Source organism: Amblyraja radiata, chromosome 3 (genome assembly GCF_010909765.2).
Source record: "Amblyraja radiata isolate CabotCenter1 chromosome 3, sAmbRad1.1.pri, whole genome shotgun sequence".
In the NCBI taxonomy this organism is placed as follows: domain Eukaryota; kingdom Metazoa; phylum Chordata; class Chondrichthyes; order Rajiformes; family Rajidae; genus Amblyraja; species Amblyraja radiata.
The window spans coordinates 124,059,196-124,081,761 of NC_045958.1; the positions used below are offsets into that span (position 1 = coordinate 124,059,196).

The 22,566-nt window shown below is 45.6% G+C and overlaps 1 protein-coding gene across 1 annotated transcript; it reads left to right on the forward strand.

Moving 5' to 3' along the window:
- The first annotated feature begins 1,776 nt into the window (after positions 1 to 1,776).
- LOC116971606 (5-hydroxytryptamine receptor 7-like) lies at positions 1,777 to 15,878 on the forward strand. The gene is made up of 5 exons (XM_033018841.1): positions 1,777 to 2,697; positions 4,164 to 4,193; positions 7,488 to 7,940; positions 10,287 to 10,494; positions 15,530 to 15,878. The coding sequence occupies exons 1-5, from the start codon at positions 1,777 to 1,779 to the stop codon at positions 15,805 to 15,807; spliced, it is 1,890 nt and encodes a 629-aa protein (XP_032874732.1). The 3' UTR covers positions 15,808 to 15,878.
- Positions 15,879 to 22,566: the final 6,688 nt, after the last annotated feature.

Sequence of the window (22,566 nt, forward strand, 5' to 3'; positions counted from 1 at the left end):
GTATTCATCTAAAATAACAGAACAATCAACGGGAATGGAAACATTTTTACAGAATTGTAAGTTTGCGGGTCTAGATCAGAAAGAGAGAGAATTGCTAGGGGCTGAAATTACGATAAAAGACATTGAAGAATCAATAAAGTCCTTAAAAAACGGAAAGGCGGCAGGACCCGATGGTCTAAATTCGGAATTTTATTAAAAAAATTATGATTTGCTTTCCCCACGCCTACAGACAATGTACAAATACGCTTATACTCAACAGAAACTCCCAGAAACTCTAAATGAATCTACAATCATACTTATACCAAAAACGGACAAGGATCTTGAAGAACAGTCTATAATCTCTCTGGTCCCTGTGGTTCATGAGTTTACCTAAATACCTCCTAAATATTGCTCAAGTATCTGTTTCCACCATTCCCTGGTACATGGCCTTTAAACTCGAAAGTGTATATATTTTCAAACTTCTGTACCTCTTGTCCGATGGGAGAGGGGAGAAGGGGGAGTGACTGCACAAGACTGGTCTTTGATTTTGCTGCTGGCCTTGCCGAGGCAGCGTGAAGTTTAGTTTTAGACACAAAATGCTGGAGTAACTCAGAGGGACAGGCAGCATTTTTGGAGAGAAGGAATGGGCGACGTTTTCGGGTCAAGACCCTACTTCAGACTGATGAAGTTTAGTTTAGTTTAGAAATACAGCATGGAAACAGGCCCTTCAGCCCATCGTGTCCGCGCCGACCAATGATCACCGCACACTAACACTATCCTACACACACTTGGGGTAATTTACAATCTTTACTGAAGTCAATTAACCAACAAGCCTTTACGACTTTGGAGCACCCGGAGAAAACCCAGCGTGAGGTGTAGATGGAATCGATGGAAGGGAGGTTGGTTTAAACCATATAACATATAACCATATAACAATTACAGCATGGAAACAGGCCATCTCGGCCCTACAAGTCCGTGTCGAACAATTATTTTCCCTTAGTCCCACCTGCCTGCACTCATACCATAACCCTCCATTCCCTTCTCATCCATATGCCTATCCAATTTATTTTAAAATGATACCAATGAACCTGCCACCACCACTTCCACTGGAAGCTCATTCCACACCACTACCACTCTCTGAGTAAAGAAGTTCCCCCTCATGTTACCCCTAAACTTCTGTCCCTTAATTCTGAAGTAATGTCCTCTTGTTTGAATCTTCCCTATTCTCAAAGGGAAAAGCTTGTCCACATCAACTCTGTCTATCCCTCTCATCATTTTAAAGACCTCTATCAAGTCCCCCCTTAACCTTCTGCGCTCCAGAGAATAAAGACCTAACTTATTCAACCTTTCGCTGTAACTTAGTTGTTGAAACCCAGGCAACATTCTAGTAAATCTCCTCTGTACTCTCTCTATTTTGTTGACATCCTTCCTATAATTGGGCGACCAAAATTGTACACCATACTCCAGATTTGGTCTCACCAATGCCTTGTACAATTTTAACATTACATCCCAGCTTCTATACTCAATGCTCTGATTTATAAAGGCTAGCATACCAAAAGCTTTCTTTACCACCCTATCTATATGAGATTCCACATTCAGGGAACTATGCACGGTTATTCCCAGATCCCTCTGTTCAACTGCATTCTTCAATTCCCTACCATTTACCATGTACGTGGGCTGCTAATACAGAAACCTCCCTGTGGTGCAGCCTGGGAAACACTGAATGGTATAATCTGATATTATTACCACCAGTAGGCCAATATCTGTATACTTACCCAAGCAATCTACTAGATGACGATGCCGAAGCGCCACAGACACTCACCCTCCTCGGGGCCTGCACTGTCAATCGCCTCAATCAATATTGAAGGCTTCTCCAGATGCAAGGCAGACATACTAGCGACAGCGGCCAAACGCTTCGACATAGTGTGCATGCAGGAAACCCACACCGGCCCTACACAACACCGACCAGCCATCCCTGGAATGAAGCTGGTGGCCGAGATCCGACACAGACAGTATGGGTCAGCTGTATTCAGCAGACCAAACCTCGCGATCGAAGAGGTCTGCACCCACACCACCGAAGGGCAAATGGGAACCATCACAGTTGCCCTCCCAAACATCTCTGTCACATCAGTGTATAAACCCCCCCAAAGTCCGTTCCTCCACTCTGAACTGCCAGACAGATGCAAGAGGAAATACCACATTAGCATTGGGGACTTCAATGCCCATAGCTCATTGTGGGGCTATGAAGTGAACAATCAAGATGGAGATGAAGTCGAAACCTGGCTCGAGTCGAAACACCTGACCCTGATCCATGACTCCAAACTGCCAAAATCTTTCCACAGTGCCAGATGGAAACGAGGATATAACCCAGACCTTGTTTGTGTGAGCAGCGAACTATCATCCAGAGCTGTGAAAGAGGTCCTGGACCCTATCCCCCATACGCAACACCGGCCAATCACCATAACCATTCGATCCGCTCTCCAAGCAACAACCGTCCCCTTCCGCAGAAGGTTCAATCTGCGGAAGGCCGACTGGCTGTCATTCCAACAGGAGATCGAAGACTCCATCCCCAGCATTCCATCACACCCCAACAACTATACCATGTTCATAGAACTGCTGAAAAGGTCAGCCAGGCGACATATACCAAGAGGATGCCAGACCGAGTACATCCCCGGGCTGTCGGAAACATCCAGCGATCTACTGAAAGCCTACCACAGGGCATACCACGAGGACCCTTTCTCCTCCACCACCATGGAACTCGGAGAGATCCTGTTGAACACAGTCGGGGAGGACCGAAGGCAAGTCTGGAAGGAGTTGATAGAAAACACCAACATGACCAATAACAGCAGGAAGGCATGGGCCACAATCCGCCGCCTCGGTGAAGACCATACCACACCGCCCACGCTCACAACAGTCACAGCAAACTCAGTTGCAGCACAGCTGGTGGCAAACGGTCGTAGCCAAAACGGCACAGACCCACAGGAGAATACCGCCGGACAGCGGTAACAGACCGCCTACAACCAGCCAGCGCTCTCACCAAACCGTTCGACCTAGAAGAACTCGAAGCTGCAATGAGCATGCTGAAACCTGGGAAAGCAGCAGGAATCGATGATGTACTGACGGAAATGATACAGCACCTTGGACCTAAAGCAAAGACCTGGCTCCTAGCAATGCTGAACTCATGCATGGCACAGAAAACAACCCCACCTGTATGGAGAAAGGCCAAGACTGTCGCAATTCCCAAACCTGGAAAGGACCCATCATCCCCAAAGAGCTACAGACCCATTTCCCTCCTCTGCATCACCTACAAGCTCTACGAGAGGCTACTACTCCAACGCCTTATGCCACTTATAGACTCCAAGCTTACTAAAGATCAAGCTGGCTTCCGCCCTGGCCGCTCCTGTGCCGGGCAGCTACTGAACCTCACCCAACACATTGAGGACGGTTTTGAGTGCAAACTCATCACCGGAGCAGCTTTCATAGACCTCACCGCTGCCTACGACACTGTCCAGCACCGCACCATGATCAGGAAACTTTTTGACATGACTGCTGACCTCGACCTGTGCCAAGTCATCAAAAGCCTTCTCAACAACAGGCGCTTCTTCGTTCAACTAAACGACAAGAAGAGCAAATAGAAATCCCAAAAGAATGGCCTACCACAAGGCAGCGTACTGGCCCCGCTCCTCTTCAACATCTACACCAACGACCAACCACTTCCCCCACAATGCCGCCGCTTCATCTATGCTGATGACCTCTGCATCACCACCCAACAGGAGAACTTCCAGAAGATCGAGTCTGTCCTGGAAAGCGCCCTCTAAGAGATGACAACCTACTACAATAACAACCACCTGAAACCCAACCCATCAAAAACCCAACTATGCAGCTTCCATCTTAAAAATCGAGATGCAGGAAAACAACTGAGCGTCTCATGGGATGGCCACAAACTCTCCAACCACTTCCACCCCATGTACCTCGGAGTCACACTCGACAGGACACTCTCTTTCAAAACCCACCTTCAGAACACCAAAGCCAAGGTCAACACTCGCAACAACATCCTGCGCAAACTGGTAAACTCAAAGTGGGGCGCTGATCCACCAACCATCCGTGCAACTGCCCTAGCCCTGTGCTTCTCCACAGCTGAATACGCGTGCTCAAGCTGGAGCCGCTCCCACCACACTAAACTGGTTGACACAGCCCTCAACGTCACCTGCCGCATTATCACGGGATGCATAAAGACAACGCCAGTCCCGTGTCTCTACGCCCTAGCTGGTATTGCCCCCCCCCCCCCATATCAGACGATCCATCGTCGCCCAAGACGAGCGGAGAGCACAGGAGATCGATACCAGGCACCCCCTGCACGGACACACAGCACCTCCACCCCGACTGAAATCCAGAGCCAGTTTCTTGCAGACAGTCCCACCTCTCCAGACAACCAAAGAAACAGCAAGGACCAACACCTGGAAAGATGAATGGAACCAGCTCAACACACGAGCCCACGACTGGATGGAGAGGAATCACTCCGACTGAATGCCTCGCCAGCGGACACGACCTCCCATGGCCAACCTGGAAGACCCTCAACAGATTACGAGTGGAGCAGGGGAGGTGCAAAGCACTTATGAAAGCATGAATGTCCCACCTACTGGAGTGTGACGACGCCCCCCAGTGCAGCCCCCAGGACCTGGCTGAACCGACCCGACCAGCTGTGACCTGCGCCAGATACTGGCAGAACGACATCTGAGATTGCAACGGACTCGAAGAAGAAGAACCATGTACGTCCTATTTTGATTTGTCCTGCCAAGGTGTAGCACCTCACATTTATCAGCATTAAACTCCATCTGCCATCTTTCAGCCCATTCTTCCAAATGGCCTAAATCACTCTGTAGACTTTGGAAATCCTCTTCATTATCCACAACACCCCCTATCTTGGTATCATCTGCATACTTACTAATCCAATTTACCACACCTTCATCCAGATCATTGATGTACATGACAAACAACAAAGGACCCAACACAGATCCCTGAGGCACCCCACTAGTCACCTGCCTCCAACCCAACAAATAGCCATCCACCATTACCCTCTGGCGTCTCCCATTCAGCCACTGTTGAATCCATCTTGCTACTCCTGCATTTATACCCAACAGTTGAACCTTCTTAACCAACCTTCCATGAGGAACCTTGTCAAAGGCCTTACTAAAGTCCATATAGACAACATCCACTGCTTTACCCTCGTCAATTTCCCTAGTAACCTCTTCAAAAAATTCAAGAAGATTAGTCAAACATGACCTTTCAGGCACAAATCCATGTTGACTGTTCCTAATCAGACCCTGTTTATCCAGATGCTTATGTATATTATCTCTAAGTATCTTTTCCATTAATTTGCCCACCACTGAAGTCAAACTAACAGGTCTATAATTGCTAGGTTTATTCCTAGAACCCTTTTTAAACAATGGAACAACATGCGCAGTACGCCAATCCTCGGGGACTATTCCCGTTTCTAATGACACTTGAAATATTTCTGTCATAGCCCCGGCTATTTCTACACTAACTTCCCTCAATGTCCTAGGGAATATCCTGTCAGGACCTGGAGACTTATCCACTTTTATATTTTTCAAAAGTGTCAGTACTTCTTTTACTTTGAAACTCATAGCATCCATAGCTACTCTACTAGTTTCCCTTACCTCACATAATTTAATATCCTTCTCCTTGGTGAATACCAAAGAAAAGAAATTGTTCAATATCTCCCCCATCTTTTTTGGCTCTGCAGATAGCTGTCCACTCTGTCTCTCCAATGGTCCAATTTTATCCCTCGTTATCCTTTTGCTATTAATATAGCTGTAGAAACCCTTTGGATTTACTTTCACCTTACTTGCCAAAGCAACCTCATGTCTTCTTTTAGCTTTTCTAATTTATTTCTTAAGATTCTTTTTACATTCCTTATACTCCTCAAGCACCTCATTTACTTCATGCTGCCTATAATTATTGTAGATCTCCCTCTTTTTCCGAACAAGATGTCCAATTTCCCTTGAAAAACAGGGCTCTTTCCAATTTTTACTGTTTCCTTTCAACTGAACAGGAACATAAAGATTCTGTACTCTTAAAATTTCCCCTTTAAATGTCCTCCATTTCTCTTCTACATCCTTCCCATAAAACAAAATGTCCCAGTTCACTTCTTTTAAATCATTTTGCATCTCATCAAAGTTAGCCTTTCTCCAATCAAAAATCTCAACCCTAGGTCCAGTTCTGACCCTCTCCATAATTATATTGAAACTAATGGTATTGTGATCACTGGACCCGAAGTGCTGCCCAACGCATACCTCCTCCACCTGTGCCATCTCATTTCCTAACAGGAGGTCCAGCACTGCCCCTCCTCTAGTAGGTACCTCTATGTATTGCTGCAAAAAACTATCCTGCACACATTTTACAAACTCCAAACCATCCAGCCCATTTACAGAATGTGTTTCCCAGTCTATGTGTGGAAAGTTGAAATCTCCCACAATCATTACCTTGTGCTTACTACTAATATCTGCTATCTCCTTACACATTTGCTCTTCCAATTCTCGATCCCCATTTGGCGGTCTATAATACACCCCTATAAGTGTTGCTACACCTTTCCCACTTCTCAGTTACACCCAAATAGCCTCCCTAGATGAGCCCTCCAATCTATCCTGCCAAAGCACTGCTGTAACATCTTCCCTGACTAGCAATGCAACACCTCCACCTCTTGCCCCTCCAATTCTATCACACCTGAAGCTACGAAATCCTGGAATATTTAGTTTCCAATCACAGCCCTCCTGCAACCATGTTTCACTGATCGCCACAACATCATACTTCCAGGTGTCTATCCAGACTCTAAGCTCATCCACCTTTCTTACAATGCTCCTAGCATTAAAATATGCACATTTAAGAAACCCCCTGCCTCTTATTCTCTGTTTATTTCCTTTTTCTTCTTTCTCCTCTTGCGTCCGAGTGCTTCCCTTTTCTGCTTCCTGCCTCCCATTCTGTCTACTAGCTTTCTCTATTTGAGTCCCTCGCCCCAACCATTCTAGTTTAAAGTCTCCCCAGTAGCCTTTGCAAATTTCCCCGTTTGTGTGATGGTCTGGGCTGCGTCCACAATTCACTGCAATTTTTTGCTGTCTTGGATGGAGCTGTGCCCAAACCAAGCTGTGATGCATCCCGATAAAAAAGTTTTCTATGATGCATCTGTAGAAGTTGGTGGGAACTGTGTCGGCTCTGTGGGAATGTTTCAGCCCGGGTTGTGTCACATGGGGGGTGGGGTCTACAGGGAGGGGGGAAGGGATGAATGGGCGGAGAAAGAGTTACTCTGAACAGTGGAGCTTCAATTAAACCCGATCTCCAGCGGTCTCGCCCCCCTGAGTGCGGGTCCGTGTGTCGTTTGACGCCTTTCTCGGCTGTGGTCTGAGTTGATTCTCCTGTCAGTGCGGGTCGGGTCGGGTCTCTGCCCCAGGCCGGCTGTGCTCGGGATGCTGCCGGCTCTGTCCACCTGTAACGGCAGCTCCACCAACTGCAGCCGTTCACAGTTGCTGCTACCCAGCTTCTCCACGGCGTCGGCCATCAGAGTGCTGCTCACCCTGGCCATGGCCGGCATCTCCTCGTCTCTCAATGTGTACGTGTTACTGGGCGCGCTGCGGGCTCGCCGCTCACATATCCGCACATTACTGGTGAACCTGTGCGGCGCCGACCTGCTGGTCACCGCGTTGGTCATGCCCATGGATGCCTGCTGGAACTACACGGTGCAGTGGGCGGCCGGAGCCGCCGCGTGTAGACTCCTCATGTTCCTCAAACTCTTCGCCATGTACTCCTGCGCCCTCGTCACTCTCGTTATCAGCCTAGACCGCTACTGTGCCGTCGTCCGCCCGCTCTCTATCGGCCTGGCAGCCCGCAGGAACCGAGCCATGCTGGCCGCAGCCTGGATGTCCAGCGGAGCTCTGGCCGCTCCACAGGTACAGTGTGGCCCGGGGGATGGATGTCTTCACTGGGGTGGGAGCGGGTGTCTGTCTAGTGGTCGCGCCACATGTACCGGCCCGCTCGGAGCTAGGTCTTGTGTGGAGGTGGTGTCATTGAGAGACCTAAATGCAGGAGAGGATGGTCCATATGAATCGCTGCCTCTGCGGGAGAGCTGATAGATGCCTGAACATTGGGAGAGGAGATGTAGACACAGACACAGCCCTTCCTATGTGGGTTAGAAGCGAGAGACAGGTTAACTTAGAACTGTACAGATACAGGCCCTTTGCCCCACAAGGTCTGTGGCGAACATGATGCCAAGTTAAACTGCTCTCATCTCCATATCCCCCCTCCTTTCCCTGCACTCCCATTTGCTTATCTAAAAGTCTCTAAAACATCTTTATTTAATCTGCTTCCACCTCCGGTACATTCCAGCCAATTGTGATGTAGTCAGCAAATTTACTCACTGACCCATCTACATTTACACCTAGATCATATCTATCTGTCTGTCTGTCTGTCTGTCTGTCTGTCTGTCTGCCTGCCTGCCTGCCTGCCTGTCTGTCTGTCTGTCTATCTATCTATCTATCTATCTATCTATCTATCTATCTATCTATCTATCTATCTATCTATCTATCTATCTATCTAATATTATTTCTGCCTGACTTGTGGGTGCCAGCCTTTGATTTGTTGCTACGCCAACACCAGACCCACAAACGACCAGATTTTTTCCCATTTTGGTAGAGATTTCACTTTTCATTCCAAGTATCCACTCCTCATTAAATTTCGTCGTGTTTCTGTACACATTTTTAATAAAATCCTTCTCCCCCCCCCCTCCCCCCACTCATTTTGTCGCCTGCTGGTCAGCGACCATAACGGCTGCTGGCGCCCGCCTCTCTCCTCAAAGACGCCATTTAAAAACAGCCGCACTGCTGAGTGCTCGAATCTTTAGTTGGAGGACCACGTCTCCCGTGGGGGCTACGGGTAGGGAACGGCTGCGTTGGGGGAGCAGACCCAACGGGTCTGCACTTGGTCTAGTATATATATATATACATGTGTTGCACATTCAAATCGAGGTTTAATAAATAAAACCATGCAGCGTACAGGGAAAATATGAAGCTACATTTTTATCAAACACTGTTTAGCACTCAGTGGGAAAACTGTACCGTTCTGAACATGAAATGCAGGGAAGGATTTTTAAGCTTAAAATGGACCCAAGTGATTTATCACCATCATACTAGCATAAGCAGAAATATAATTGTGCTAAGTAAAAAAGGAGAAAAAATTCCCTGGGTGGAAATGGCAACGACCAGAGTGCACGGCTTTAAGGTGAGAGGGGCAAAGTATAAAGGAGATGTGCGGGGCAAGTGTTTTTACACAGAGGGTAGTGGGGGCATGGGACATGCTGCCAGGGGTGGTGGTGGAGGCAGATACGATAAGAGGCTTTTAGACAGATACATGGTTATGCAGGGGATATGGATCATTAGTAGGCAGAGGAGATTAGTTTAATTTAGCATTGGATAGAGTGGATGTGGAGAGGATGTTTCCACTAATGGGAATGGCAATGAATTTAATTAGCCTCAGAATTAAAGGACGTTGTTTTAGGAAGGAGATGAGGAGAAATGTATTTATTTAGAGGGTGGTGAATCTGTGGAATTCATTGCCATAGAAGGCTGTGGAGGCCAAGTCAATGGATAATTTTACGGCAGAGATAGATAGATTATTGATTCGTACAGGTGTTAGAGGTTATGGGTAGAAGGCAGGAGAATGGGGTTGGGAGGGAGAGGTAGATCAGCCATGATTGAATGGCAGAGTAGACCTGATGGGCCCAATGTCCTAATTCTGTTCCTTATGACCATCCTATTCAGCACAAACATTGAGCCGAAGGACCTGTTACTGTTATATGTTCTATGTTCAAACTAGCAAGGACATTGTTAAGCACATTTATGATTAATTAGCAAAGGAGACAAATGTGACCTATGTTTTTTGTGGTTATGAGGAATGGTATCGGTAAGGATGGGAGTTTGATAAAGGTATTGGTGCAATGCACACCAGTAAAGAGTAGGGACTGATTAAATGAATAGTTTTTACAAAGAGTCATTGAAGGTACAATTTGTAATGTATTCATACATATTCATGTGTATGTTAATGAGTTGGTGTTCAATATAAGCAGGGAATGTTGGGTAATAAATCTCTCTCTTGTGATCCAGGCAACCAGTGTGTAAGTCTTGCTCTTCATACAACACAATTAACATGAAGGGACCTATCTCTACACTGTTAGAATTTAGGATTCAGTTGTGTTCATCGCTAAAGTTGTAAACATTAACACGATGTAATTTGTGTTGCAGCTTGTCCTTTTCCGCACAGTCTCCATTTCCGTGCCCGCTCCGTTCACCCAGTGCGTGACTCACGGCAGCTTCCCTCAACCCTGGCACGAGACGCTCTACTTCCTCTTCACCTTCCTCTGGCTCTTCCTGCTGCCCCTCATAATCATGGTCTTCTGTTATGCCAGCATTTTCATAACAATCACAAGGAAAACCATTCTAAATGGAAAATGTAGGTATTTACTTGCTCCCTACTGACCTACCAACAATAATATATTGATGCAATTCTACAATTTAAGTTCACAAATCGTTTAGATGTTCTTGTGATAGTCCATGATGGCACTTGTACACGCTTGTACATGCTTCTATGCACTTGTACACGCTTGTACATGCATGTATGTGCTTCTATACACTTGTACACATGTGTACACACTTCTATACACTTGTACACACTTGTACATGCTTCTATACACTTGTACATGTTTGTACATGCTTCGATACACTTGTACATGCATGTACATGCTTGTACACACTTCTATACACTTCTATACACTTGTACACACTTGTACGTGCTTCTATACACTTGTACATGTTTGTACATGCTTCGATACACTTGTACATGCATGTACATGCTTCTATACACTTGTACACACTTGTACATGCTTGTACACACTTCTATACACTTGTATGCGCTTGTACATGGTTGTACACACATGTACATTCCAAGAAGTAATCTCTCAAGTATTCCTTTGTTTATGGAAGTTTAAATTGATTAAAATTGTGAGGAAATCAGAAGGTGCGATGAATATTTGGGTGTCACGGTGGCACAGCGGTGGAGTTACTGCCTCACAGTGCCAGAGACTCAGGGTTGATCCAGAATGCTGTCTGGATTAGACGGTTTCAGCTACAGAGAGAGGTTGGATAGACTTGGATTGTTATTTCAGGAATGTAGAAGTTTGAGGGGAGGTCAGAGCATTGTTCCCATGGTAGAAATGTCCAACCCTAGAGACCATAGCTATAGGGTGAGAGTCTAGTGGCGATGTGGGGAACAGGATTTTGTTTACATAGAGTGGTGGGTGCCTGGAATGCACTGCCAGGGCGGTTGGAGGAGGCTGATACAATAGTGGTGTTTAACAAGTGTTTAGATAGTCATGTGGAAGGGCAGGGAATAGAAGGAATTGGATCCTGTACAGGCCAATGAGATCAAGTTAACGTCATCATATTTAGTGCAAACATTGTGGGCCAAAGGGCCTGTTCCTGTGATGTACTATTCTGTGGTCTCTACCCAACCTCTACTTATAGATAATACCCCCTAATGCAGGCATCATTGTGGCAAACCTCTTCTGCATCCTCTCTATTCGTTCTTTAAATGGCATGACTAGAACTGCATGCAATACTCAATGTATATAATTGAAATCCTATAAAGCTGCAGCATGACTTCCTGACCCTACTAATGAAAGCAAGCAAACCATGTGCCATCAATATTACTAAATCTGTGATCTTGACCGCTTTAGCCCACTGTGCTGCGATTTCCGACAGAACGCCGCCACCTACAGCCGTCATTTTTGGCCACCTCGCTCAGAGACCCCCTCCGCCTTACGGGTGTGGAGGATTTTTCCCATCAATGACAAATCAGAGAGATATTAATGTTTTTTAAAAAATCACCATTCTCTCTGCTGCCCCTGATGGAGGGAAGGGGAGGGACTATAAAACCAGGAAGTGGTGTGCCTCACGCAATCTCTGCAAGATGGATGAAGTCAAGGGTCACGTCTCTCTGAGCTCTGAATAACACTGAACAAATGTCTACACAACTGTGAGTACCCTTAATGTGGTTTGAAAATGAAAATATGGTTTGTTTGAAGTAAAAAGGCACTGCCTGCAAATGGTTGTTTGCGTGCTTTGGCTTGAAGTTGAAAGGCACTTCCTACTGCAAATGGTGGCTTGGGTGCTTTGGCTTAAAGTTGAAAGGCACTACTTACTGCAAATGGTGGCTTGAGAGCTTTGGCTTGAAGTTGAAAGGCACTACTTACTGCAAATGGTGGCTTGGGAGATTTGGCTTGAAGTTGAAAGACACTACTTACTGCAAATGGTGGCTTGGGTGTTTTGGCTTGAAGTTAAAAGGCACTACTTACTGCAAATGGTAGCTTGGGAGCTTTGGCTTGAAGTTGAAAGGCACTCCTTACTGCAAATGGTGGCTTGGGTGCTTTGGCTTGAAGTTGAAAGGCACTACTTACTGCAAATGGTGGCATGAAGTTGAAAGGCACTACTTACTGCAAATTGTGGCTTGGGTGCTTTGGCTTAAAGTTGAAAGGCGCTACTTACTGCAAATGGTAGATTGGGTGCTTTGGCTTGAAGTTGAAAGGCACTACTTACTGCAAATGATGGTTTGGGTGCTTTGGCTTGAAGTTGAAATGCACTATTTACTGCAAATAGCGGCTTGGGTGCTTTGGCTTGAAGTTGAAATGCACTACTTACTGCAAATGGTGGATTGGGTGCTTTGGCTTGAAGTTGAAAGGCACTACTTACTGCAAATGATGGCATGAAGTTGAAAGGCACTACTTACTGCAAATGGTGGCTTGGGTGCTTTGGCTTGAAGTTGAAAGGCATTACTTACTGCAAATGATGACTTGGGTGATTTGGCTTGAAGTTGAAAGGCACTTCTTACTGCAAATGGTGGCATGAGTTGAAAGGCACTACTTACTGCAAATGGTGGCTTGGGTGCTTTGGCCTGAAGTTGAAAGGCACTACTTACTGCAAATGGTTGCTTGGGTGCTTCGGCTTGAATGCTTCGGCTTGAAGTTGAAAGGCACTACTTACTGCAAATGTTGGCTTCGATGCTTTGGCTTGAAGCTGAAAGGCACTACCTACTGCAATGGTGGCTTGGGTGCTTTGGCTTGATGTTGAAAGGTACTACTTACTGCAAATGATGGCTTGGGTGCTTTGGCTAGAAGTTGAAAAGCACTACTTACTGCAAATGGTGGCATGAAGTTGAAAGGTACTGCTTACTGCAAATGGTGGATTGGGTGCTTTGGCTTGAAGTTGAAAGGTACCACTTACTGCAAATGATGCATTGGGTGATTTGGCTTGAAGTTGAAAGGCACTTCTTACTGCAAATGGTGGCTTGGGTGCTTTGGCTTGAAGTTGAAAGGCACTACTTACTGTAAATGGTGGCTTGGGTGCTTTGGCTTGAAGTTAAAATACACTACTTACTGCAAATGGTGGCTTGGGTGCTTCGGCTTGAAGTTGAAATGCACTACTTCTTGCTGGAGGAAGGGGGAGGGACTATAAAACCAGGAAGTGGTGTGCCTTACTCAGTCTCTGCAAGATGGATGAAGCCAAAGGGTCTCTCTGAGCTCTGAATAACACTGAACACATGTCTACTCAACTGTGAGTCCCCTTAATGTAGTTTGAAAATGAAAATATATTTTGTTTGAAGTAAAAAGGCACTGCCAGCAAATGTTTGTTTGGGTGCTTTGGCAAAGTTAAAAGACTCTACTTACTGCAAATGGTGGCTTAGGTGCTTTGGCTTGAAGTTGAAATGCACTACTTACTGAAAATGGTGGCTTGGGTGCTTTGGCTTGAAGTTGAAAGGCACTACTTGCTGCAAATGGCGGTTTGGGTTCTTTGGCTTGAAGTTAAAAGGCACTACTGCAAATGCACTTCTGTTTGCACTGTATATTGATTTTAGATAAAACGCTACCACTTACGGCTGTGATTTTTAGCCATCTTACTCAGTCCCCCACTGCTCAGCAGGTGCAGAGAATTCTTCCCATCAATGAAAAATAAAAGTGTTATTAGAGTTTTAAAAATGTTGAGAATCTCTCTCTTGTCAATCACGCCATGAAGGCCACACCTTTTCGAGGGGGAGGTGTTATAAAACCCGGAAGTGTGTGTGTGGCTCAGTCTCTGCATGATGGGGGAGGGAGAGGTCACGACTCTGTCTGAGCTGTGAATCAACTGAACACAATGAATGACTACTGAACTGTGAGTTTGGTGTTCTGTGTGGTTTTCTGGTGATTTCACCCTGCATGAAATTGTATGAAGCTGCATTTGAATTTAGTGGCCTTGGATCCAGTTTGAAGTGGTGTGAAACTGCACTTGAATTTGGTGGCCTTGCACCCTGCTTGAAGTGGTATGAAACTGCACTTGAATTTGGTGGCCTTGCACCCTGCTTGAAGTGGTATGAAACTGCACTAGAATTTGGTGGCCTTGCACCCTGCTCGGGGGTTGGAAACTGCACTTGAATTCGGTGGCCTTGCACCCTGCTTGAAGTGGTAGGAAACTGCACTTGAATTTGGTGGCCTTGCACCCTGCTCAAAGTGGTAAGAAACTGCACTTGAATTTGGTGGCCTTGCACCATGCTTGAAATGGAATTTCAAGGAATAGCCATGAATCAACTGCCAGCCTACCAGCCGTGAGTGAGCTGCCAGCAGATCAGGCTTGAGGGACTGAGCTGCCACCCCAAGAACCCATACCAGCACTCCAGAAAGCCCCCCCACTGGCCAATAATATTGTAATTGGTGGAGAGGTGGAATATTGCGTCGGGGGACCAGCCCTCCCGTGTGAACATGGGAACCAATGGGTCCCACTTAGTCTAGTATAACATAGAAGCATGCACTGTAATGCCCCTGTCCCACTTAGGAAACCTGAACGGAAACCTATGGAGACTTGGCGCCCCACCCAAGGTTTCCGTGCAGTTCCCGGAGGTTTTTGTCAGTACCCTAACTGCTTCCACTACCTGCAACCTCCGGCAACCACCTGCAGCCTCCGGGAACCGCACGGAAACCTTGGTTGGGGCGTAAAGTCTCCAGAGGTTTCCGTTCAGGTTTCCTAAGTGGGATGGGCATTACATTCTGTAGAACTAGTGTGAATGGGTGATCGGCAGTCGGTGTGGACTCGGTGAGCCACTGGGCCAGTTCCAATGCTGTATCTCATGGTTGAACTCGACTAAACTGAACTAATTCTCTCGCAATCACAACCACAATAATACTTTATTGACCAAGTATGTTTTGCAACACGAAAGGAATTTCATTTTCCAAGTCATTCATACCAATAAAAAGCAACGGAACACACAAAACACATTTTAACATAAACATCCACCTCAGTGACTCCTCTACATTCCTCGCTGTGATGGAAGGTGAAAAAAAGGTAAAATCTTTTCCCTTCTTTGTTCTCCGGCGGTCAGGTCCTCGAGCCTTCTTTGACGGGACGATCTTGACTCCCTTTGAAGCTGGACATATTGGTTATCTTGTATTTTGTTTTTCTAGTGTTCTTGAAAGATGCTGATTGGAGGTGCAGCAAGAACTATGTTCCCAAGGTGCGGGTGAAGACGCTGAAGCTGTCTATTGTCCTTGTCAGCACCTTCATCATTTGCTGGACTCCGTATTACATCCTGGGATTCTGGTACAACTTTTTCCCAGCCATGATAAACAAGAAGGAGCTTCCTGAATCCATCAACCATGCACTCTTTACTTTTGGGATGCTCAACAGTTTCATTGACCCAGTCGTTTGTCGTATTGGCTACTTCAGGCCAAGCAGGAGCTGACCAAACAAACGTGTCTGACATTGGACTGAACAAATGTGAAGTAACTGAAGCTCATAGGAGCAGAATTAGGCCATTCGGCCCATCAAGTTTCTCCAGCTTTTTTGTGTACCTTGTGATTATAATGTGTTTTAGTTGGAGTCGTAGATTGATGCAGCACACAAACAGGCCCTTCAGCCCAACACGTCATGCCAACCAACATGCCCCGTCTACACTAGTGCCATTGGCCAATGCCTGACCCATATCCCTCTAAACATTTCCTATCCATGTACCTGTCCAAATGTATTTAATTGCTGTTACAGTACCTGCCTCAACCACCCACTCTGGCATATATACCCGCCATCCTGTCATGGATAAAAAGCATGCACGCTTCCCATTAAATCTTTCTTATTCCACCTATATGTAGGTAAATCTAAAACGAGCTGACAGGGACAGGTAGATGTTGCTCAATGGAAGATATTGTCCATCTGTGGCCACACATCCCTTCACTCTACAATTACAGATCAATTAACACTCCGTCCACTTTTCATAACTTTGCAAGATTTGCATTTTCTGCCAAAAAGAGCCTAACTGTAGTTACAGTAAATATGCAGTGAGTTTTGTGCCAGAATATAAAGTGGAATTAATATGACATAGGTGGCACTGGGAAACAACAGATGTAATGTTGTGAAAACAACAACTCACTTTCATTAAATTCTACAAAGGTATTAACAGATTTAAAGTCCGTGCACTCAATGTGAGTGTAATCAAGTGAAGCTTATTTAACTAGGTCAGTTTCACGAGGAGAGCTGGAGAGCCTAAGTGGCTCATTTCAATCCCGTTAATTATGGGTGGCTTTAAATCTCTTATTTGTTGAGCATTTCAAAAGTCTTGATCCTTCAGATCAAAAATCTGCCTGATTGATTGAGAACAAAGAACAGTACAACACAGGAACAGGCCCTTCGGCCCACAATGTCCCTGCCAAACATGCTGGCAAATTGAACTAACCTCCTCTGTCTGCACATCCTCCATTCCAAGCCTATCCATGTGCCTGTACACGTCTCTTAAATGTCACGCTTGTAACGGCCTCCACCAGCACCCCTGGCACACACCATTCTGTAAAAGGAAAGGGCGGTCACGGTGGTGCAGCGGTAGAGTTGCTGCCTCACAGCGCCGTGACCTGGGTTCGATCCTGACTACGGGGGCTGTCTGTACGGAGTTTGTACGTTCTCCCCGTGACCTGCATGGGTTTTCTCCAAGATCTTCGGTTTCCTCCCACACTCCAAAGGTGTACAGGTTTGTAGGTAAATTGGCCTGGTGAATGTAAAACATTGTCCCTAGTGTTAGTGTGCGGGGATCACTGGTTGGCGCGGGCCCGGTGGGCTGAAGGGCCTGTTTCCGCGCTGTATCTCTAAACTAAGCTAAAAACTTGCCCTGCACATCTCCAAAGTTTCCCACTTTCCCCTTACAGCTCTGCCCTGTAGTCTTTGAAATTTCAATCCTTGGAAAAATGTTCTGTGTGTCTACTAAAGCTTTTCACTGTATCTCGGTACACGTGACAATAAACTAAACTAGACCTTATCTATGTCTCTCATCATTTTATATTTTTCTATCAGGCCTCCCCTCAGCCTCTAAAGCTCCAGGGAAAACAATCCAAGTTTGTCTAACCTCTCTTTATAGCAAACACCCTTTAATCCAGGCAGCATTTAGATAAATCTCTTCTGGACCCTCACCAAATCCTGCACATCCTTCCACTCATGGGACAACCTGAACTGCATTCAATTTTCCCAATGTCACTCACCAAAGTCCTGAGCTGCAACATGACCTGTGAATATTTATACTCAATGAAGGCAAACATCCCATAATTTGAAGCTCTCCTCCTCCCTCCATAGATGCTGCCTCACCCGCCGAGTTTCTCCAGCATTTTTGTCTACATTCGATTTTTCCAGCATCTGCAGTTCCTCCTTAACAATTTTGTCCACTCCACTGTGAAATCTCAAGGTATGCCTACTTTGAAGAAGTTCTCCTCCTCTCTCCACAGATGCTGCCTCACCCGCTGAGTTTCTCCAGCATTGTTGTCTACCATACACTTCTTTACCTCTATTTGTATATCCTGTTTCAAGTGCAGTAGATATCCCTTCATAGTCACAGGTTCATAGCATGGAACCAGGCCCTTCAGACCAACTTGCCCACACCCACCAACATGCCCCATCTACACTAGTCCCACCTGCCTGCGTTTAGCCCATTTCACTCTAAACCTGTCCTATCCATGCACCTATCTAAATGATTCTTGAACATTGCGATAGTCCCTGCCTCAACTACCTCCTCTGGCAGCTTGTTCCATACACCCACCACCCTTTGTGTGAAAAAGTTACCCCACAGGTTCCTATTAAATCTTTCCCTCTTCACCTTAAACCTAGGTCCACTACTCTGGGCAAGAGACTTTGTGGGATGATCTTGTAGAGGTGAAAGAGTCATAGTCATAGAGTGATACATTGTGGAAACAGGCCCTTCGGCTCTGTTGCGGGGAAAGACTTGACTCTACCCAATCTATTCCTCTCATGACTGCCAGAACTGAACACAATACTCTAAATGCGGTCTCACCAACGTCTTATACAACTGCAACATGACCTTCCAACTTCTATACTCAATACTCTGACTGAAGCCCAAAGTGCCAAAAACCTTTTTGACCACCTTATCTACCTGCGACTCCACCTTCAAGGAACCATACACCTGTACTATTCTATGTTTAACATTTTAATTTGGAGTATAGTCCGTATCCAGAATAATCTGCCACAGGAAACTATAGAAGCAGATACAGGGATTACTTTTAAAAGACGTTTAGATCTGTACATCAATTGGAATCGTTTTATTGTCAATGGACCAAATCCAGACAAATCAGACATGCCCATATGGCAAATTAGTTGGCGTGGCCAAAGTGGGACTTGACTCTGAATCTATGTTAGTACCAGTGTCCATGTTAGTACCAGTGTCCATGTTAGTACCAGTGTCCATGTTAGTAACAGTGTCCATGTTAGTAACAGTGTCCATGTTAGTACTTGTGTACATGTTAGTATCAGTGTGTATGTTAGTACGTGTCTATGTTAGTACTAGTGTCCATGTTAGTATCAGTGTCCATGTTAGTACTTGTGTCAATGTTAGCAACAGTGTGAATGTTAGTACTTGTGTCCATGTTAGTACCAGTGTCCATGTTAGTAACAGTGTCCATGTTAGTACGTGTGTATGTTAGTACTAGTGTGAATGTTAGTACTTCTGTCCATGTTAGTAACAGTGTCTATGTTAGTACCAGTGTCCATGTTAGTACCTGTGTGTATGTTAGTACTTGTGTCTATGTTAGTACCAGTGTCTATGTTAGTATCAGTGTGTATGTTAGTACCAGTGTATATGTTAGTACTTGTGTCCATGTTAGTACTTGTGTCCAAGTTAGTACTTGTGTCCATGTTAGTACCAGTGTGAATGTTAGTACTTGTTTCCATGTTAGTACTTGTGGCCATGTTAGTACCAGTGTCCATGTTAGTATCAGTGTCTATGTTAGTACCAGTATGTATGTTAGTACTTGTGTCCATGTTAGTACCAGTGTGTATGTTAGTACTTGTGTCCATGTTAGTACCGGTGTGAATGTTAGTACTTGTGTACATGTTAGTATCAGTGTGCATGTTAGTACCAGAGTGAATGTTAGTACTTGTATCGATGTTAGTACTTGTGTCTATGTTAGTATCAGTGTTATAGTACCAGTGTGTATGTTAGTATCAGTGTTATAGTACCAATGTGTCTGTTAGTACCAGTGTGTATGTTAGTACCAGTGTGCATGTTAGTACTTGTGTCTATGTTAGTATCAGTGTTAGTGTTAGTACCAGTGTGCATGTTAGTACTTGTGTCTATGTTAGTATCAGTGTTAGTGTTAGTACCAGTGTGCATGTTAGTACCAGTGTGCATGTTAGTACCAGTGTGCATGTTAGTAACAGTGTGCATGTTAGTACCTGTGTGCATGTTAGTAACAGTGTGCATGTTAGTACCTGTGTGCATGTTAGTGTGTTAGTAACAGTGTGCATGTTAGTACCAGTGTGCATGTTAGTACCAGTGTGCATGTTAGTACCAGTGTGCAAGTTAGTACCAGTGTGCATGTTAGTACCAGTGTGCATGTTAGTACCAGTGTGCATGTTAATACCAGTGTGCATGTTAGTACCAGTGTCCATGTTAGTAACAGTGTGCATGTTAGTACCAGTGTGTATGTTAGTACCAGTGTGTATGTTAGTACCAGTGTGTATGTTAGTACCAGTGTGCATGTTAGTACCAGTGTGCATGTTAGTACCAGTGTGCATGTTAGTACCAGTGTGCAAGTTAGTACCAGTGTGCATGTTAGTACCAGTGTGCAAGTTAGTACCAGTGTGCAAGTTAGTACCAGTGTGCATGTTAGTACCAGTGTGCATGTTAGTACCAGTGTGCATGTTAGTACCAGTGTGCATGTTAGTACCAGTGTGCATGTTAGTACCAGTGTGCATGTTAGTACCAGTGTCCATGTTAGTAACAGTGTACATGTTAGTACCAGTGTGCATGTTAGTACCAGTGTGCAAGTTAGTACCAGTGTGCATGTTAGTACCAGTGTGTATGTTAGTACCAGTGTGTATGTTAGTATCAGTGTGTATGTTAGTACTTGTGTCCATGTTAGGACCAGTGTGCATGTTAGTCGTCATCACCATCGTTGAAAACATTAGCGACGCAGTGCCGCTAGTTTCCGTCGGGAACGGTGACGGACGCACCACACGTCTCTGTCCTCCAGTTCCTGCGGACTTCCGCCATTGGAAGTGTAGGATTTTGGTGTGTGTGCTTTATCATCATTCATTACAATGTTGTGTACGACAGTGATCGTAACGTCTACTGAAGTGTGGATGGCCATTGGCTCGCTAGGAGCTCATCCACCCTTTGACAGGTCTTGTTTTTGGTCCTGCTGGGGGTCCACAGCCCCCTCCTCACCTGGCAAACCAGGTGGGGGAGACAGTTTAGTCACCGACTATCCGACCATGGAGCAGGTAGCACGGGATTACATGGTACCCATGGTGGGGGGGGAACTAATACCAGTGTGTATGTTAGTATGAGTGTCCATGTTAGTACCAGTGTCCATGTGCGGATGGGGCATCGAAGGACGAGAAGGCGAAGTGAAGAAGTGGAAGCCAAGATACCGAATGGACGCGACGTTGAAAAGCCAGATAATAGACATGATGTCTCCGGGGATGGGATTTGTCTGAGATTGTCAGCGATTGGTCCAGACCCCGTGTCCATCACATCACTGGCCCGGGGGAGACGGGATGGGTGGGGGGTATTTTTAATTTTCCTTCGCCTCTTTTGGACTTCCCTGAATATAAAATAAACCCCGTGTTATTGGAACTTTCGGTTGATTTAACAAAACGATAATCCAAATTGGTTCCATAGAAACATCACCATTCCTTCTATCCGGGGATGCTGCCTGTCCCGGCTGAGTTACTCCAGCATTTTGAGTCCTTTTCTCAGATCAGCCCTGCGACCTGGAACTTTGGTTGCAATGTCTTTTAGGAGGAGTGAAGGCTGAGAGGAGATTTGGTTCAAAATCATCGCGGGCAGGGGGATTAAGGTGGAACGGGTTGCACCGGAGTTTGGGCTGTTTGATCTAATGTTTTGATTTCATTGCACAGTATTTTTTCTTTTCATTGTCTTGTACAATTTATGAATAATTTATGTTATGTTTTTGTGTGTTGTCTATGTGTGCCTGCAATGCTGCTGCAAGCAAGATTTTGCATTGTTCCTGTACCTCACTACACTTGCACATCTCAAAATAAACTAGACTTGAGAACTGGAGACCAAGGACTTTAAGTGGTTGCCAAAAGAAACAGGGATGTCGTGAATAAAACACTTAATGAGTAACTAGGATCTGTGATGTGATGGACTGGGGGGGGGGGTCTGGACCAATCGCTGACAAGGTTTCGGACAAACCCCGTCCCCGGAGACGTCATGCCCGTTATTTGGCTTTTCTGCGTCGTGTCCATTCGGTATCTTGGCTTCCACTTCTTCACTTCAGCTTCTCGTCCTTCGATGCCCCGTCCAGTTACCAAGTGCAAGGTGTTTCACTTTGGGATGCCAAACCACGGCAGAAATTTCACAGTGAACGGTAAGACTCTGGGGAGTGTTGTAGAGCTGAGGGATCTTGGAGAACAGGTACATAGAGTAGTTCATCTAAAGTGGTGTCACAGATAGATAGGCTTTCAGTACACTGGCCTTCATCAGGCAGAGTATGGAGTCTGGAAGCTGGGATGTAATGTTACAGTTGTAGAAGACGTTGGTGAGGCCGCGTTTGGAAGATTGTGTACAGTTTTGATCACCCTGCTGTGGGAAAGATGGCGTTAAGCTGCAAAAAGAACAGGGTTGGATAATCTTGAATCAGATGACAAATGTTTAAACTGAGAGCGACATGATCAGTCAAAGTCAGCATGCATTTATGAAGGGGAAATCAGGCTTGACTAATCTTCTGGAATGTTTTTGAGGATATAACTAGAATGGATAAGGGAGAGCCAGTGGATGTAGTGTATCTGGACTTTCAAAAAGCCTTTGACAAGGTCTCACACGAGAGATTAGTGTGCAAAATTAGAGCACACAGTATTGGGGGTAGGGTATTGACATGGATAGAGAACTGGTTGGCAGACTGGAAGCTAAGAGTAGGAATTAACGGGTCCTTTTCAGAATGGCAGGCAGTGACTAGTGGGGTGCCGCAAGATTCAGTGGTGGGACCCC

What these genes read in the sequence shown, in the direction of transcription:
- LOC116971606 (XM_033018841.1), top strand. Translation starts at nt 1,777, where the DNA reads ATGCCGAAGCGCCACAGACACTCACCCTCCTCGGGGCCTGCACTGTCA. An exon ending in TACTGAAAGCCTACCACAGG is followed by an intron (nt 2,698 to 4,163) that starts GCATACCACGAG and finishes CACACTAAACTG; the next exon opens with GTTGACACAGCCCTCAACGT. An exon ending in AACCATTCTAAATGGAAAAT is followed by an intron (nt 10,495 to 15,529) that starts GTAGGTATTTAC and finishes TTGTTTTTCTAG; the next exon opens with TGTTCTTGAAAGATGCTGAT.